This window comes from Mytilus galloprovincialis, chromosome 6, assembly GCF_965363235.1.
Source record: "Mytilus galloprovincialis chromosome 6, xbMytGall1.hap1.1, whole genome shotgun sequence".
In the NCBI taxonomy this organism is placed as follows: domain Eukaryota; kingdom Metazoa; phylum Mollusca; class Bivalvia; order Mytilida; family Mytilidae; genus Mytilus; species Mytilus galloprovincialis.
Genome location: NC_134843.1, coordinates 81,258,100 through 81,278,423, shown reverse-complemented (window position 1 = coordinate 81,278,423; position 20,324 = coordinate 81,258,100). Strand labels below are relative to the sequence as shown.

General features: G+C 30.7%; 1 protein-coding gene across 1 annotated transcript; it reads left to right on the top strand.

Moving 5' to 3' along the window:
* The first annotated feature begins 3,951 nt into the window (after positions 1-3,951).
* On the top strand, positions 3,952-17,832 carry LOC143080477 (cytochrome c oxidase subunit 4 isoform 1, mitochondrial-like). The gene is made up of 5 exons (XM_076256330.1): positions 3,952-4,055; positions 8,826-8,973; positions 9,585-9,755; positions 15,133-15,264; positions 17,617-17,832. The coding sequence occupies exons 1-5, from the start codon at positions 4,050-4,052 to the stop codon at positions 17,766-17,768; spliced, it is 609 nt and encodes a 202-aa protein (XP_076112445.1). The 5' UTR covers positions 3,952-4,049; the 3' UTR covers positions 17,769-17,832.
* The last annotated feature ends 2,492 nt before the right edge of the window (positions 17,833-20,324 follow it).

Below are 20,324 nucleotides of genomic sequence, written 5' to 3'. Positions count from 1 at the left end.
GCTCTCTTGGGCGGTGTTGGGTGGGGATTGTTCTGGTGGTGGGATAATATTGTAAAGGACACATCTCCATTAATCCTTAGGGAGTGTACATGGATCCGCTGTACCCTTGCAGTCAATCAAGGGGTGCGTCTTAATTGGCGGAATCTCAGTACATACATTGAGTGTAAAATGAAAATGTCTTTTCTTCTTCTTTCAGTTTCTGCACTCCGTCCGATATACTATTGATGACTATGTGCCGTGCTTGCGTGGGTAAAATTTACAATTATATATTTACATAAAAAAAATAGGAAATAATAACTTGATTTTGATTTTCACTGTACCATGATAATATTATTATGCTGTCATGTAAACTGTGAACATCTTTCAGTAGTAAATCATCTTTCAAAACGTATGACATGATTTTTTTTGGTTTAACGCCAATTTTTAGCAACGCTTTTGTGCTATTTTGTGGCGGTCAGTTTTTATTGTTGGAGGAAAACGGAGTGCCCGGAGAAAACCATCGACCTTCGATAGGAAAACTGACAATCCTAGGCAATTAAGATTGGAGTCGATCGAGTGCACCCGAAAACAAAAACGAAAACGAAAACATAAAATGTGCATGGAAACATTTGGTAGAGTTAGAATGTAAAAAAATATACATGTCAACTTATTATAGACATGTGTTAATTATATAGGAGTAGAAATCCTTTATCAAACTATTAAAGTGAGAACATTACTTTCTCTAATTAACCTTCTTCGTGTGTACAGCTGGTTTCGCAATGTGTGTAAAAGACATTTTTGTGTGTCCCTTTTTCTTTTCTTTTTCAAAGTTAAGCATGCACATGAAGTCTATTTTTTACATTCTATCTTTATACTAAACGTTTTTATTAACGTTCTATGGGCTTTTTTTGAATAATTTTAATTAGTTCATATATACTTTAAATTTATGTCGTTTCAGTTTAATCTTTCATTTTGTATAATTCAATGTAACCTGATTTGGACATTTCTCTATCAGATTGATATACAGGTCCTGTGTCGAAGCTTTTGCTGACAAGGATATGATAACACTCCATCCTTTTTTCTGTTCTTATATTTATTACATTTTAACCAATTTAAACATTGTTATCACACGAAGAAGGTGCGCGTTTGCAGATTTTATACCATAAATTGAAAAGGTAAAAAGAAATCACTCCAGCCAATCAAATTACTGCCTATACAATGTTTTGAAGGTGTGTATAATTAGGAAAAAACAAGAGGATATCGAAAGACCTTTAACACAGAAAGTAGGACAGAGTGTTTTCAGATCACTGTAAGCAAAGGTTGGACATGATCTGTTTTCAATATGAAATAGATTATTACCATCATATATTTTTCCCCTTATTTTCAGCTCTTTTTTTAATCTATCTTTATCATTATATGGTCCTTATTTGCACTCAAGGGGGCTCGCGGGTATAAATCGATTTTTTAGCTCACCTGGCCCAAAGGGCCAAGTGAGCTTTTCTCATCACTTGGCGTCCGTCATCCGTCGTCGTCCGTTGTCGTCTGTTAACTTTTACAAAAATCTTCTCCTTTGAAATGTCTGGGCCAAATTTAATCAAACTTGACCATAATCATCATTGTGGTATCTTGTTTAAAAAGTGTGTCCGATGACCCTGCCAGCCAACCAAGATGGTCGCCATGGCTAAAAATAGAACATAGGGGTGAAATGTAGTTTTTGGCTTATAACTCTGAAACCAAAGCATTTAGAGCAAATCTGACATGGAGTATTATTGTTTATTAAGTCAACATCTATCTGCCCTGAAATTTTCAGATGAATTGGACAACCAGTTGGTGGGTTGCTGCCCCTGAATTGGTAATTTTAAGGAAATTTTGCCGTTTTTGGTTATTATCTTGAATATTATTATAGATAGAGATAAACTGTAAGCAGCAAAATGTTCAGTAAAGTAAGATCTACAAATAAGTTATCATGGCCAAAATGGTCAGATGACCCCTTAAGAAGTTATTGTCCTTTATAGTCAATTTTAACAATTTTCATTAATTTTGTAAATTTTGGTAAATTTTTAAAATGTTTTTCTTTCTAAACTGGGCACAGTGCATAATACTTTAATAGATAGATATATTTTTAACAGCAAGAGTTTTCAGTAAGGTAATATCTACAAACACATCACCATCACCAAAACACAATTTTGTCATGAATCAATCTGTGTCCTTTGTTTAATATGCACATAGACCGTGGTGAGTGACACAGGCTCTTTAGGATTTCGCTATTTTTTTCTATAATGAACTTTATCATATACCTAATTCAAAAATGAAATTAAAAAAATTGGGGTTACCGTTTATTTGAGCTTACAATCTGCTTTCGAACGAAGCATGCATTTTTGTTAATGTACTTTTACCCTGTTGAACTGATAGGCGAAATATAATAGGTAATATCGAAATAAAAAAGAACTAAATTACAGAAATCGCCTTATTGTTTAGTTTAAGTACAGCTTATTTGAAAATGATACTAACAAATAAAGATCTCCGATGAGTTAAAAAAAAGATATTTCAATTTTAATGTAAAAAATGGATTTTTGCACCAAAGGGAGATAATTTGGAGCTTTTGTATTGATATAAAGATTTTAGAAGTCTTCTGGGGAAAAAACGAATCGATTTTTTTGGTTTATTTTTGAACCATTTCGGAAAGTAACAATTAATAGCCTGTAATAAATAAAGATTATAATGAAGAAGAAAAAAACATCTTAAAAAAGGATTTATATATTTCACTTTACAAATCCATGGTACTTTAGCAGAAGTGTATTACTTGGGGAAGTGTGCAAGCTGGTTGGATCATCACATTGTCCCAAGTCTATACTAAAACCAGTAAAAAACGCCAAAGATGATCCTCCTAAATCTTACTATTTGTAAAAATATTATCATAAAAAGTTAGATGTTAATAAGTCTCCCACATTTTTTTTTATCACTTATCAGTAGGTTCGAAAGGAATACAATACAGCGTATGAAACATAGAAACAAAACTAAGTGCTGTTGCATTTTTAATCACGGGTATTCATGCGATAGAGACTTTTGAATTAATAACTTCATTATCAACATGTGTAAAACAAATGAAGCAACTTTTATAATTAAAGGAAAATAATGGACTCCTGATTTTAATTATTTTTTATAGTTGAGGAAATGAATGTGCAGAGTTTCAAAATTAAACCGTGATTGGCTGGACTCGTTTTGCCTTATTTTATTGCTGTCACATTTCATTTTATAAATTGCGTATAACTCGGTAGACAGATATGTGACACTATTTATATTTTTTAAATGGTACATTATTTTATTCAGAAAACTGGTGAACATATAAAGTTAATTCTCAAGAAACGCCGAAAGTTATCAATTTTGAATAAATTCACAATTGTTAATTATACATTTTCATAATGAATTCTGAAAAAAATTAAAATGTCATTATGAAAATTCTCCTTAGAGCTAAAGACGTGCAATTAATTTAATTTAAGTAGATTGCAAATCTTAAAGCGTTTGATAAATGTATTATTATTATTATTATTATTATTATTATTATTATTATTATTATTATTATTATTATTATTATTATTATTATTATTATTATTATTTATTATTATTATTATTATTATTATTATTATTATTATTATTATTATTATTATTATTATTATTATTATTATTATTATTATTATTATTATTATTATTATTATTATTATTATTATTATAAGCACCATAACTAGGTCGGATAGAATAAAAAATTCATACAGGCGACAGAACAGAAAAATGTGATTAGAATTGCAATTAGAAATATACTTGTCATGTGAGGAAGAACGTATCAGTATTCGATTGGTAGATATACATCCTTAATGTGAGTCTTAAATATGTCTTTTATATATACTTGGGGAGGTGTATTCTTTTTATATATTTTGTGGTTTTCAATTAAACTTTTATAGCTCTCCAAAGTGAACAATCTCACGTAGTTGTATTCAACTGTCTTTATGCAAGCGCTTTGTGGACCAAGACTTTCTTCCGAGAAACTACGTGATTTGGGTACTCGCTGGTGAATGAAGGTAAGAAGATTTTAGCACTCTGTCGATTATGGGCAGATAAGATTACGCTACTCAACTAATTAGATATTTGTCTTTGTTTATCTGTCACATATTTTCAAAATTTCCTTTTGTGATTTTGATAAAGTACTGCGAGTAGTTTTACTATTATGTATTTATGACCTTCAACACTTTGAACTGTTGAACCACAAAATTTATAACACCAACAGTAACAGATTGTGGAGGATGATCATCCCTATATTTTTTAGCCTTAACACATTCATATATATTCAGTCCATGTTTTAACTTCAAGCAGTTTTGTAATTTCATAATATTAAAAATCATTAGACATGTTCATGATGTTAGACTTTTAGTTCTTTGACGGTTATCACATGAAAGTGTAGTCCAAATAATTATGACTTGGAAGGCTCTTTTAAATTTTAGCTTTGACGCCTTCCTGGGTCCATGAAAAGCGTCAAAGAAAAAAAAATATATGATAGCCTTTCAAGATGTCATAATTATTTGGACTAATACACCTTATCGCTATTTGTCCGCCATTACTGGATATCACACAGGTTCCCGTAAAATTTTGACGTCACAATACAAAATATCTGAAGCCACAATGGAAAAGTGATTGTTGTATGCGTCAAAAGTTCAAGCCGCCGGGTCAGCCGGGATTAGCGATAAGGTGTATGAAAGTGTAGACTTATCTTGCACAAAATTTAGGCAACCACACAAACTGTTCTTATCTTATGCGTGTAATGGTATGGCGAAAACTTTTTTTAATCTATTCTAACCTATGCTAGTATTAATATTTTTATTTTCTCTTCTTTATTCATAGTTTTGAGGTTTAACTGTTCAGTCTTGAAACTAGAAAAGTGCATTTTGTTTAGTTACATAATCAATTTGTCAATCAAAATTATTCAGCCAATACATGTACACAAAGTCTAAATTTACAGGGTCAATCCCGATTGGAAGAACAGGAAACCTCTAATTAATTATAAATAAACCTGTCAATTACATTTGAACTTAAATTAACTCTGAACATTGCAAATCTTGTACATGTGCATGTTGTGGTTGTCATGTTTGCATAAACAAATTCTTAAATTTGTAATGATAAAAGCAGACTGACCAATTCTAATTGAATAAATTGATTTTGATAACCATTAAGCCAAACAAAAAAAGATGTGTGTTTCCTATTTTGGTACACACCCTATTAATATGAGGCAGGCATTACCTGTAAATGGGGACGAAGTCTGTATGAATTATTTTTTTGTAACTTTAATATTTGTTAAAAAAAAAAAGAAATGGAAATACCGTAACGTTTCCCGGATTTTGGTTCTGTTGTTAGGGATTTTAGTTGTGACGTTATTTAAGTAATGACGTCATATACAATGTAAACAAAGAAACGCTATCATCAGGTAACGTTTTTTCATATCGAGAAATTATTAAAAATGAAATTGGTATTGCGTTCTTTCCTATTTTATACAAGACTGATTAATATATATTTTACTCAAAGTTTCATACAAACGAGACCGGAAAAAGGAAGTACATTGTAGATTTCTGCGCAGATCCGGAAATTCAAAAACGCGACAAAAAAAAATTGAATGATTTTGAGTTCATTAGTACAATGAAAATATCGGGAAAATTTTCCCGATTTTCTTTTTTTGTTTTTTTTTATTGAATTTTCTACTGTTATTGGGGACTTCGTCCCCATATTAAAGCTAAAAAATAGCCTATTCTCAGGGTTGTCTCTAAGATTTGTAGTAGCAGGTTAATTATAAAAAGTAGGAGGGGATGTAATGCGCGCGACGAGCTTGCTCGTCGTACTACGGCGGGGGGTTTGTGGCCTGCTCAAGGGCCCCAGAAAATTTCGAAAAAATGGTGCAAAATCCTGTACTTTGGGGATCTCCTGGACCCTCATTCACTCCTCTCAAAACATCATTTTTTACTGATGATAATGTAAATTGTTTATTAAAATTTGTAACATGGGTCAACTTTTCTGTAAATTTGATCACATTTATTTGAATATCCAGACTTTTAACTTACTGCTATATATTCGAAGATGTTTGAGAATAGCAATTAATATCATGGTGATGAAATGTATGAAAAGTTAATTATCAAGACAGAAACCATTAGAGAAATCATGATTCTCTCGAAGTTGAAAAATACAAAACAAGAAGAAGAAAAAAAGAAATTTCAAAAAAGTTAAGGTTTTTGAATTTTAGATTTTCTATGTGTTTATGATTGTGGCCCATGCACATTCACTCCATTCAATGCAGTAAGTAAAGTCTAGTAAGAAAAAAAACTCTTTGAGACTTCAACATCTTTCTTTACTTGCATATATAGATATTTTGCAAATTGTCATACCTCTGGATTTAAAGTTCAAGGACAAACTGATCAGATCCCCTTAAGAGTCTATCTAGTCCTATTTATTGAGTCGTCATTTCTTTATTATAACTTATAAGTTTTCATGAGGCCAGACAGGCTTTGGACTTGTTGAGAGAGAGAAAGATAGGATACTTGGGCAAACAACACTTATAGATGTTGTCATTTATCCTATCTTAAAAGATGTTGGTCTTCAGCTATATTTAGTATTTGTTTTGAATAACAATGTTCTGATTGAAGCACTGAAACACCCGACAGTTGACACTGTCACTGGTTGTAGACATCGATCTTCTTTTTGTGTGATACATTTGGTTGAAAACTTATGCAGCCTGTGCAACGTATGCTAAAATAATCGTTGACCATCCTCATTTCTGAATTTAAATACTTAAAACGCCTGATAAACAAATAAATAACCTATTAAATTCAAAGAAATCCAACCGTCGCTGCATAGTGAAAAGATCGGTCAAATTTTAGAACGGAAGTGACAAAATCATCCGAGCGCTTTAAAAACTCACAGCGTCGTAGAAAAGCTTTAACCTGTATAAATGGCCAAAACACTCTGTTTCACTTGGATTACTCGATCTATCTCTTGTTCACAATTAAAATCACGGAACAAAAACTTGTAACAGAGAAATATTGATCTCTGTATGTTTTTTTTTTCAAAAAGTCATGTTATACTTGCCGCTAGAGCAAGCAGAAGTTGCCGGGGGAAATCCCGGGGCCCTAAAGACAACCCTGTACCCTAATGATTTTTTTTGTCATTATATATAAGCACTGTTAAAGTCAGAATTTCCCTCCCATAGATTCAATGTAAAAAAAAAAAGCTAGAATATAAATAAATCCATACATTTATAAACCAACCCAATTTTTTTCAAAGATTTAATTGGAAACACACATATTTTCTTTTTGGCATTATAGACCCACATATATATAGTTAAGCATGTAAGTAATTTTTGAAAACATCAGTTTGTATTTGACAATGAATAAAATTACACATTAAGGCCAGGTTTTTTTAATTTGTTGGTTTACGGATCCGCCAACCCGATTTTGCCGATTTCCAGAATAAAAATAAAATTGACTTTTCATGCTTTTTTGTTCCCGCCGACCCTACATTTTAACAAATGCTTTATCCCTGAAAAATAATTAAAATATTCTTTTTTTATGAAATGAATATTGCATTAATCACTAACAAAATTGATAACACTTTCTGTACAGTGAAAAAATAAAACTTCCAGTTTACATTTCTAAAAATAGAGAAATCAATTTTAACTGACCTTGAAATGTCGTTTGCGCAAATAATTTTGCAAAACGAAACCTGTGTTTAAAACCAATTACACAATAAGTTCGTTTCCCGTATTTGTCATCAGTCTGTAAGATGCATGCATCATCTGATAGAAATAGACGTATCCAAATGTGGACAGGTGGAAGACATCAAGTTAAAGACTTAAGTACTGAATATTAAATAATCATTTGGAATTTTCTTGTTTCATAGATAATAAAAAAATATCATCAATTTGGATAAAAAATGGGAATGCATGACAACAGATTACGCAGATATTCTCGTTTTTCCAGTGGGCGAGTCTATTATGATTTTGACATGTGTGTTGAAACTTACTTTCGTACGAAGTTTTTACATTTTTCTTTATCAGTTTTCCTGCTTGAAGATCATAGTTCACCAAGTTTTCTGGAATTAATTAAGAGCTACGCCAATCTGTTTTTCTTGTCTGTGAAATGACGATTTAATTTCGTCTTTGTGTACCCCCGTTTTTTACGGGACATTATTAGAATGTCATGCGATGTTTATGACAGCTGAGCAATAAAATTTCATCGAACTAAAATCAAAGAAATGATGGCAAAATAGCATAACAAACATATTGCTAGAAAGGTGAAATACATATTTATTTTGCATATAATTTTTTCTGTCTTGAAAGATATTTTTTTTTCCGCCTGACCAACCTGACTTTTTCATGGGGAAAATCCATAAACCAACAAATTAAAAAACCCTGGCCTACATGTAATATGGATTAGTTTTGAAAATGATACAATTTTGAATGAATGCCTTCCACAATTTCAATAACTAACATGGGAGAACGTAAACAAACCTTGTGATTTCGATTTTTCTCTCTTACATGTATTTCTAGCTTTGTGTACTCTATTTGCACCCCTGTCTGACAGGTTCTATTTTGGAGAATAAAACGGTGGACTATACAAGCCTTTATTCCCTATATACATGTACCAGTATACTTTTCAATTGAAAAATCCTCAGGAGTCTTTCAACATGTTTAAATAATAAACATGATAAAAGAAAATGAAAGTTACATTTTATTTATTTATTTCTCCACATCAAAAAATTGTTGGTGTGTATGTAATTCATTAGCCACATTAAATGTACTCTTTGTGTTGTAGGCAACAATGAGTTTTCATATACTGAAGTCCTCTGCTAGAGCTGCCAACAAAGTACCTTTGAGATCTGTGTCAACTACCTCAGTATGTAAACAACAAGAAGTTGTAACCCTTTCACAGACACAAAAAGATAAATTTTACCCCAAAATAGGTAAGTTTAATACTTGTATGGAAAGGTTTGATTTATTACAAATAAGGTAAATTTAATACTTAAACAGAAAAAGGTCAATTAGCTCAAAGTAAAAAAATGTATGTTAGTTTTATACACAAACAGCAATACATAAACCATACCAAAAAAATGGATAGTTTAATTCACAAACAAAAAAGGATAAATTTTACCCCAGAATACAAAAGTTTATTTCACAGTGAGAGTTTTCCATTGTTTTCCATGAGTCAAGAGGTAAATCATACCATCTTGGCAGGTTTGCACACTTTGAAAATCTTCCAAAATCTTTCAGGACATGTAAATACAATGTAGTGGCTTTTAACTCATATTTTGTTGTGTAAATTATTTGGTACAATGTGCCTGTTTCTGGATTAAAAAAAAACCTGAACACTTAAAGCATTGTTTTTGTAAACTAAGCACAAATATTTTACAAAGAAGGAGGAATGCTAGTGATCGCTTTAATATTATCATGAGTACCAGGACCAGTCTGACTTCCATTTGGGATACGAATCCCTAAAATCAATGACAGGAATTAGCAATGACTTCTAACTTATTTTGCTATCATGACTTAAGTTCAGCTTCATAATATTTTTCAGGAAACAGAGATATTGTGGGTAGTGGCTACAGTGTCAGACCCTGTTATGAAGACAGAACAGATTATCCCTTCCCAGCACTCAAGTGGAAGGCCAACACCCCAGATGTAGTGGCTCTCAAGGATAAAGAATTAGGAGAATGGAAGAATCTAACCATGGAGGAAAGAAAAGATTGTACGTATATATCAGGTGTCTAAGCTTGTCAACTCTAATAAATAATAATATAAGAAACAAAAGGTTCAAAGGTTCCAACAATTTTTAAAGTTAAAGTCTGATCAAAAGTAGTGTTAGTCTATAATACAGTACCAGTTGACACGGTCAGAGCTTAAAATACAATATTGTTATCTCCATTGTAGTAAAACAGGTAGAAAACAATGTTAAAACATACATTTAAAATCTGCCACGGGTTGTCTGCGCTTGCACATATGTTTTATATATAGCATCAATTGTGAATTGATGCCATAAAAATTAGTGGCGATATCCAATCAAAATGATTGTTACAAACGATGTTGCATTAGAATGTCTATTGAATCTAGTATATAAAGGTATTTGAGAGTGAATATCTATATAATTACCAGCTTTCACTTACAAAAAATGCTATCAAGGGTGAAGAACAACTTACAGTGACTTGACTGATAGTGTTGCTATCCAACAATTGCAATTCATTCAAAATTTTGACCAAATTGCAATTTGTTTTATTAAACCAAATTGTTCAACTGGTCAGAAATTTGAACAAATTGTTCAGTCAAAATGTGAAAGTGCAAGGTGATAAAATAAATCATACTTACAATCCTATAAGACTTTAACTCCACTGTGTTGATGTTATTTTTAAATTAGTTTATCAATCTGTATAGGTATATATAGCTATTACCATACTAAAGGTGAACTGTTTTATTTGTAATTGCTATAAAAATGTCCAAACTAAGCTTTTATATAGTTTTTCTTTCAAAATGTATTCTATATTCATAAGAATCACACAGTATATGAATAAAAACATCATATTCAGTAAAATAATTTGTAAAATTGCAATATATTTGTAGGAAGGGGAGATAATCTTTTTTGGTTTCAAAAAGTCTTTATTCAAAAGAATAGTATTTTAGGTTATTTCCCCAAGGAAACTTATCAATAGCATATTGTTATTTCACATATAGTTTACTGAATATATGATGTATTATTTTAAATGATATATGATTCTTATAAATATAAAATCCTTTTCGAAAGAAAAACTATATAAAAGCTTAGGTTGGACATTTTTATAGCAATTCAAAATAAAATAGTTGACCTTTAGTATGGTAATGGCTATAATATAACATATATGATATAATATAATTATACCAATTGCAACTCATTCAAAATTTTGACCAAATTGCAATTTGTTTTATTAATCCAAATTGTTCAGCTGGTCAAAAATTTGAACAAATTGTTCAGTCAAAATGTGAAAGTGCAAGGTGATAAAATAAAATATACTTACAATCCTATAAGCCTTTAACTCCACTGTATTGATATATTATATCATATATGTTATATTATAGCCATTACCATACTAAAGGTCAACTATTTTATTTTGAATTGCTATAAAAATGTCCAAACTAAGCTTTTATATAGTTTTTCTTTCGAAAAGGATTTTATATTTATAAGAATCATATATCATTTAAAATAATACATCATATATTCAGTAAACTATATGTGAAATAACAATATGCTATTGATAAGTTTCCTTGGGAAAATAACCTAAAATACTATTCTTTTGAATAAAGACTTTTTGAAACCAAAAAAGATTATCTCCCCTTCCTACAAATATATTGCAATTTTACAAATTATTTTACTGAATATGATGTTTTTATTCATATACTGTGTGATTCTTATGAATATAGAATACATTTTGAAAGAAAAACTATATAAAAGCTTTGTTTGGACATTTTTATAGCAATTACAAATAAAACAGTTCACCTTTAGTATGGTAATAGCTATATATACCTATACAGATTGATAAACTAATTTAAAAATAAACATCAACACAGTGGAGTTAAAGTCTTATAGGATTGTAAGTATGATTTATTTTATCACCTTGCACTTTCACATTTTGACTGAACAATTTGTTCAAATTTCTGACCAGTTGAACAATTTGGTTTAATAAAACAAATTGCAATTTGGTCAAAATTTTGAATGAATTGCAATTGTTGGATAGCAACACTATCAGTCAAGTCACTGTAATAGGTCATGTACAATGTTAATGAAGGTGTGCTATAATTTTGTGAAATAATTTTTCTAAAATCACAGTTTCTTGTTGTAAAGCAAGATGGTCTATCAATAAAAGTTAATGATAAGAATAGATCATATTTTGATAGATTGATGATAGCTGATGAATAGACATAAACTAACATTTCTAATGATCAATGATCCTTGCAAATATATATATAATTTCAAAAGTCTCAACCTTTAGTCAAACCAGATTGGCTACTCTAGTTTATCACAAGCAATACACTTACATGTATACAACTTATCCATGATGGTCTGTATTATTTACATGATGTATGTATTAACATCCTGCTTAGTTTCCGATGTTATCACAGAAAGAAATATAAAAAAGTAATAATTTACAAAATCTTGAAAGTGAAATATTTTGTTGTAAACTTTTTTTCAGTCGCTGATACTATAAATGATGTAGTTTACACACATTTCATACTAAATTATGGTCCACTGATACTGTGTGCTCAAGAAAGCCATTCTAAACTGGTAATGCTCGAAACATGTCAGTGGCAGCATTTATCATGTTTATAAGCTACACCTGCTTTCTGTTAACATCTCACTTCTTTGTCATGTTTGTAATCATGAGACATGTAAAATAGGTAATTTAATTATTGTGTCTTAAAATCATGATAATGGAACTGTCAGACACACAGCTAACCTTATAAATGTAAACTAAAGAAAAGTCGTCATGAATGAATATTTTTAATACATTTAATTCATGCAACATTTTGTGCAAAGGAGTGAGTATCAACAGGGGTTTGTTACAATTTCCCGGGTTTACTATCCTTACGAACTCCCGAAATTCGGGTGAAAATGTGCAAGACTTTGAAGTATTAACTATCACCTATTGGAACTAATAATTGTTCAGTCAGCAATTCTACAGTAATGAATTTTACCATTTGAAAACAAATGAGAGAAAAACAAACCCCAAGCTGATACTAGACTTGAGAAATTCACTTTCTCAATTTTCTCTTTCTCGATGTCCAGCTTGGATGAAGCTATTTGAATATTATAAAACGTTCACTTAAGGTCAGAAAACTGAGAAAATTATGCTAAAAAATATCAATTCCTGTCAAACGTCATAAGGTTAACAGTACACTGCTACAGTGGGTTACAAAACAAAACACAGAAGCTGACAATGACTTTATTGTTGGTCCTACATCAGTACAAGTTCTGCAACATCACATGTTAGTGCTTAGAAATCTTCACATAGGCAGTCTGGTATGTACCCATCATGGAAAAAGACTTCTCCTTGGGTTTTATACACAGTGTTATGAGGATTATATGAATTTACAATGAAGAAAAAAAGTCTTTTATATCCAGAAAATATCATTAACAAACAAAGTAACTTCCATTAGCATGATGAGAAATGATGAGGACATCATTACAAGAGAAAACATCAATAGCATAATATAAGATTAACACATAACAAATCAATTACAAACAAACCGCGCGCCGTGACAAAGTTACTGAAAAATGTCGAAAATTACGCGCTTACCACAGCGCTATCCAAAAATCCTGGGGAGAACACCGTCAAACGTCCTATGCCTTATTAATATTTTTATTAAAATGTTTAAAAAAAAGGTCTATATAAAAATAAGGTGTGATGTGATTGCAAATGAGACAGTTCTCCATAAGAGACCAAATGACATAGAAGTTAACAACTTAATGTCACTGTACCGTCTTCACCAACAAGCAAAAGCCATATGGTTGTCAGATGGTTCTTTTCTATAAAAATAAAGTAGATACATGTAAATAACCCCTTTGTCTTACACTTAGATAAAGTCTTAATTTGAGAATGATTTGTTGAGAGTTATTGAAACTGTCTACCATGTCTACTATGACCTGCTGTGTAAACAGTGTGCACACACTTATAATCAGTGTTTATAGGCTAATATAACAATGCTGTCAATGTGCACAATGCATTTTATGCTAAATATGTTAGACATTTGTGTGACTGCTTGCATGGTAGCTTGGTCAAATCTCAAGCTTTGCTTTTGCTTTTAACCACTTGGCCAATGGCTATGTGTTACGTTATTACCATGACTTGGCGTCAGTCAACTGTTGTTTATAATTATATAAATGTTCCTATGAAGGGTTTTGATAAAGAAGGCACACAAGCATATCCCATGAATGATAGATACATCACAGTTTGTATATCTGCTGGCTTTAATAAAACTTTCTAGTTCTGTATGAGGTTTTGTTTTGTTTGCTATGATGTTGATCAGCAGTCAAATACATGAACTTCCTGTTTAATACATGTATAATGTAGTCAACTTTTTAAAATTGACTTTTATGTTAATTTCAATCAGCAGTGGTGACTTCAGAACACCAGGAAACCTTTCTTGAGACAGATTCCTTTTAAGGTACTTTCAGAATGGGGTTACTATGACAACCAGCTGTTATAGCATTACTATGACTAAATTTAAAAAAAAACATAAACTGAAGCAAAATAAAAAGGTCAAGTACTGACATGACTGACCAAATTTTACTTTGTCTGTTGATTGGTCACTTATAATTATGGTCAGGTGAATAATTAACATTTTTTACATAATACACTTTTGGAAGGAATGAGATTTCTTCATTGTTGTAAGACATTTTAAATATGACTAACAGGTGAGTGATACAGGCTGTATTGGGTCTGGAATGAAGTCATTTATATATCAATACATTATGTACTTATATATAATTTATGTTTTTTTTTCAAAACAGGTCAATGTATTCTCTTATATAAAATTTGAAAAATTGTCTAGATACATTAAAGAAAATTCCAAATATATATCTGGGCAGAAGTAGTAATTCAAGTGAAAAATATCAGTTAGTTTTTATATTTTACCGTTTTTGTCAACATTTGGAATTAGATTTCCATGTAAAACATGTAACTATTGTTATTGTTGACCCTTTTCATATATTGTACTTATAGATTATTGTTGGTCATCTCAACGAGAATGATTTTCTCTCTTGGGCCAGGACGGAAGTGTGAAAATCAATTGAGTTGAGATGACCAATTATAATCTGTTTATATCGCTATTTTACCTATGACAACATTTTTAAATTCATTGACAACCGCAAATGTGACCTTAGTTTTAAGTGATAATTTTTCATGTCACTCTACTGCGCTGACAAAGGAAATAATCATTCAGTAAGATCAAAGGAAAATTTGTAAAAGAGTGATAGCATAATATATCTTAGTACCCCTTTTCATTCTTTGAAAAATTAAATATATATTATTAACAGAACCATAGCAATTTTCAACTGGTTTATGAAACCATCTATTTATATGATGTATTTTTACTTTCAGTGTATAGAGCAAGTTTCTGTCAAACCTTTTCTGAGATGAATGCCCCAACAGGTGAATGGAAACAGATCTTCTCTGCTACCCTGTTGGTCTGTACTGCATCAGCTCTGTGGATGTGGTGGTGTGAACACTTTAGTAAGTTTATTTACACCAGTATATAAATAGGAGTACTGTAAAATCAGAAAATATTGTGAGGTTTTTATTAAAGTGTATAATGCAACAAGATGAATATTGCAATAATAAGAACTCACATGCTGATTTCTGTAACCCATATCTGTATGCAAATTTCCATAATTCGCAATAAATAATCTTGCATGTTTGTCCATTCTTCCAAAAATTGCAATAATAAATGCATCCAAAAGTTTCTGAACTTACAGAATTAAATATGAAGACTGATTAAAATCCAAGGATTAATCATTGACTCTGCTTTAAATTGGTCAGATTAGATGAGATTTAATACATATTTTGTAATAATAGTATGAAGAATAAAAGTGATGTTATAATGTTTGGGAAGCAGTGCTATATATATGAAAATGCAATAACTTTGTTTTTCACAAAATATGAACCACATTAATTGCAGAATTCACAAAATTTAAACCTCATTGGTTTACTTTGGGAAACTCAATGCAATCAGAACCCTATGGTACTGACTTGATTTCTAAATCTTCTAAGGTTGATTACTGCTTTTGAAATACACAAAATATGGTGCATTGATCATAACATTTTAAACATCCTCAAAATGAATCCTTGAACAATTCCAGAAATTTATCAATGAAATATATGCTGGGATATTCAAGTTACAAAATGATTCTATGCTTGTTTAAAAAAAATACATAAAACTACATTGAAGACCTGTTGGTGACCTTCTGCTGTTGTTTTTTTCTATGGTCGGGTTGTTGTCTCTTTGGCACATTCCCCATTTCCATTCTCAATTTTATAAGTAAAAGGTGCAGTAATCTAATGTCTGTTCTAAAAATAATTTATCAATGATGGCATTGTAAAGTAATCTAAAAAATTGGAGTTATCTTTCTTTGTCCATTTATAATTGTAGTTATAGTGCCTAACAAGATTTTGTGAGGGAATTCGATGTTTGCTATACCACTGTTTATTTCAACGCACTTTATAACAATACTTCTGTACCAATCGAAATGAAAATTTTTGCATTGTTTTGAGAAATGATTTTACTTTGTAGTTAGGTATTGTTTTGGAAACATGTTATGTTGTAAAAGGACACATTTTCTGTATAAAGTCAATAATTATGTGTACTTTTGAAGCCCAAACTTTGTATGGCCTTAAATACATACATGAAAGATCCAAAAACTGTACCAATACAGAACGACATGTTTATAAAATTAAAGCAAAACTTTTGGTTGACAAATTTTTATCCATTATTGCAAAAAAAATTATTTTGAATATCTTTCATTTTCTCCCTACCTAGTTTACCCGTATTACTTTTTATAATGTGGACCGGTCATTGTTATTGAATATTCCGCAATTTGATTGGGTTAAGTTATTATTAGTTTACCTTCAAACTGTTTATGCTATTATTGATTAACTCAGAACGTGCATGAATGTGACAGTAACTAAAATGACCTTTAAACTGGACACTGGATGAGTCCATGTTATGTTTTATCAATGAAAGTATCGGTATGAAAGGTAAGAATTGCCAATTCTCCTATTTTCACAAAATTATCCAAATACACAGTAAATAGATTATTTTTTAAAAGTCAATTGCGGAGAAAATCAGAAAAAGTTTACAAATAAGAAGTTTTATTCTAATCAACAAGTCATTTTCGGAGGGAAATGCCGAAATACACTTTACACACGGCTACGCCAGGTAAAATTATTATTTATCTTGCAAAAAAACAACATTTTTCAGTTTCATAGGAACATGCTAATTACAATTTATCCCAAACTAAGGAAGTCATTAAATAAAGTCATAATATGTCCGATCTACCTATTTTTGGAACAAAAAAGTCAATACGATCGTTTTAAGGTCAATTTCGTCTACCTCACAAAATCTTGTTAGGCACTATAAATCAACTACAACCAATGTATTTACAATGCAATGTTTAATTTTACTTCCCACTGAAAAATGAAAGCAATCTTTACCCTTCAGCGCATACAAGCACTTTGTTGATTTACAAACTGTGACCCACATTTAATTATTACCTTCAGATTCATAAAATGTATGGATTTTACCAAATGTGAACTACATTAATATACATGTTATAGATTTCATGAAATGTTTGTCACATTAATTATAGGTTTCACAAAATGTGAACCATATTAATAACAGAATTTGAAAACTGTGATCCTCAGTAATTATAGAAAAAAATGAAATAATGTTAACCAAATTTATAAGAGGTTACAGTATAATAAGAATTCTACATATGAAAATTCTGTTGAAAGTAATTGTGGCATTTTACTTTTCTATTAATTCTGTGAAGTTTTGATTGAATACATTGCAGTGTTTTCTTCTTTCAGTTTTTGCTAAACAGCTACCAGAAAGTATGACCCCAGAATATAAGAAGAAGGTCATAGAAAGAATGATCAAACAAGGTCAACAACAGATGACAGGTATCAGTGCACAGTATGACTTTGAGGAAAAGAAATGGAAGGGAAATAAATGGTGGTGAAAGACTTGTTTATATGTCAGTATTCTTACGTATTGTGTAATTTAAAATAAATATTATGAAAACATTTGTGTTTTTTTAACTTGTTAGATATATCTCACCTTAAAGGATTTTGGTGTACTGATATTACTCTGTATGTTTACCCCTGCTTTGCAGTCAGGTTTTTATAGAAACCGTCATGTCTGTCCTTCTGTCACACTCCGATTTCAAGATGATAAATAGAGCACTTCTTTTCAAAGTTCATTCAAATTTTATTAAAATATTTTTGATTTCTAAAGTAAAGTTAAATTCAATTATTGTCTCTTTCTGTTTGAGAGTTATAGTACATATCTGTTGGAAAAATTCCAATTTTGGTGTTTTTCCTTAATAAATGGAGAACCCTTTTTTCAAATCAATTAAAATTTCAATGGAATGTTTTGGACCATTAAAAGACCAACACAGTTCTGTTTTTGTTGATTTTTCTTGACCTGTTTCAGAAGGGAAGGCATTTTAAATTTATTAATGGTGAAATTCAAAATAGTTTCTATCTGCTCAATAATTTTGTTTACATGTTATACACATTTAGAATATTTTTCATCATTGTTGGTCTGATTGGAAAATGTCCAAAACTGGCTTATATTTTGGTGATGCAGGGGCAGAAAAGGAAAAGTACCTTATTGAAAACATATCAAAGAAGATCTATTTACTGTTAATTCAGATATAATTGTGTACATTTGTTATTACATTAATTTATGAATGGACAAGACTGATAGATTGATTATTGTGATTTTCAGAAAAATCTGCATATAGATTAGACATCAGAATGAGAGTTTTTATTATTGCGATACCCACTCAGTCACATTATTTGCATTTTAAAAAAACCTCCCAGTAGTATCTGTATTTACAGTAGTATAATACTAGATCGATATGTTGTGATTGTCAGTGAAACAACTACACACCACAAACCAAGAAAAACACAAAGGTCACCCTTAATTCTGTAACAGAAAGAAATCCCCATTCTGATAAGTATTATAGCTATTAAAGGACTGAATGGATGGTAATTCATGATGAAAACAATAAAGGAAAAAACAGACACCAACCAACAACAAACATCTAGTCATATATTCCTGACAACATGACATACCAATCAACTGTAAAATCAATTGGAATGAAGTCCGCTCAGAAAACTAACAAAAAAACTTACTGATCTACGAGTACCCACAGTTACTGAAGCTATTTGAAAGTCAACTCCAACTAATGAACAAACCTCAGACAAAAGCACTATTCAGTACATATCTGACTGATTTAGGGAACATGCGACATAGAAAGTCTGAGAAAATTACAACCTTGTGCAATGTCAAATTATAAGTATAGTAAAACCTGTTAAGAAAGATTATACTTTTGAACCCTATAAACCAGGTGATTATTGAATTGTGGTTCAAAATATACAGTGGAAGTAGATAACCACTTGACATATTATTTTTGCTCAATAAAGATGACTTTAAAACCAGGTTGAATGTATCAACAGGATGTTGGACCATACACATCTGTAAAAGTATAGCAAAATCTTTTAGTTAAGTTTTAGTATATTAAAAACATAATTGATTTTAGTTCCCATAAAGACTATTCAAGTATCTTACTACAATATTTAATTGATACCCATTAGAAATAGCTTTTTCAAAAGATAAGTTTATATGGATATTTTTAAATTAACAGGCTCTTTTAACACCATCATCATAATATCAAGATGTGATATCCCTTTTGTAAAAAGATTTCTACAGGAAAACACCAACTTCCAAACTAAATATCGTATTCATGGAAGAATTTAGTTTAACCTAGTTTATGGCAACACACTCATTCACTGCATTATTCCAAAATGGACAGTAAATTGCAGAATCTATTTTGCAAGTATAGTAGAAACAACTATGTGTTGTTCTATCTATCGCCCTGCTTTCCTTTGTTCTTATTTTTATTTTCCCATCATGTATATGTATAAAAAGAAGGATATGTGATATGATTGCCAATGTGACGAATTTCCATCAAAGTTCAAATGAAGTGAATGTAAACAACAGTATACAAAACACGACTTTTAAAACTAAACACTAAGCAACCCGGCAGTGATCTCAGGTACTTCGGTAGGTAAAGCAGATCCCGCTTCAAAAGGATGACATGATTGTTGTTACGACGATTGGAACATATCAATTGTTATCTGTGAAACAATTTTCAGTAACGGTCAACCAACTGGCGATGGTGCCTGTAAATTTTTTGAAGGAATAATTTTAACTGCACCACTTGAAACTCTTGGTTCAATAGCTTTCATGTGAGCAGTAATCCCCTATGAATTAAGTCATTGTAGGAAATACAAGCCCTCGAATATTGTATCAACTAGGTGATTATTACTCGATATGAATGCGTTACTGGATTGATGCTACATAGCAATGGAAATTTCACAATTGAGATGCTTAAATCATAACCTTCAACGTAAAGATTTGTTCTTCATTGCCAATTTATAGATGGAAGTCAAGATATGAACTTAACTGTATCTATTACCGTATGACCTTCATTTAAAGTTCGATGGGA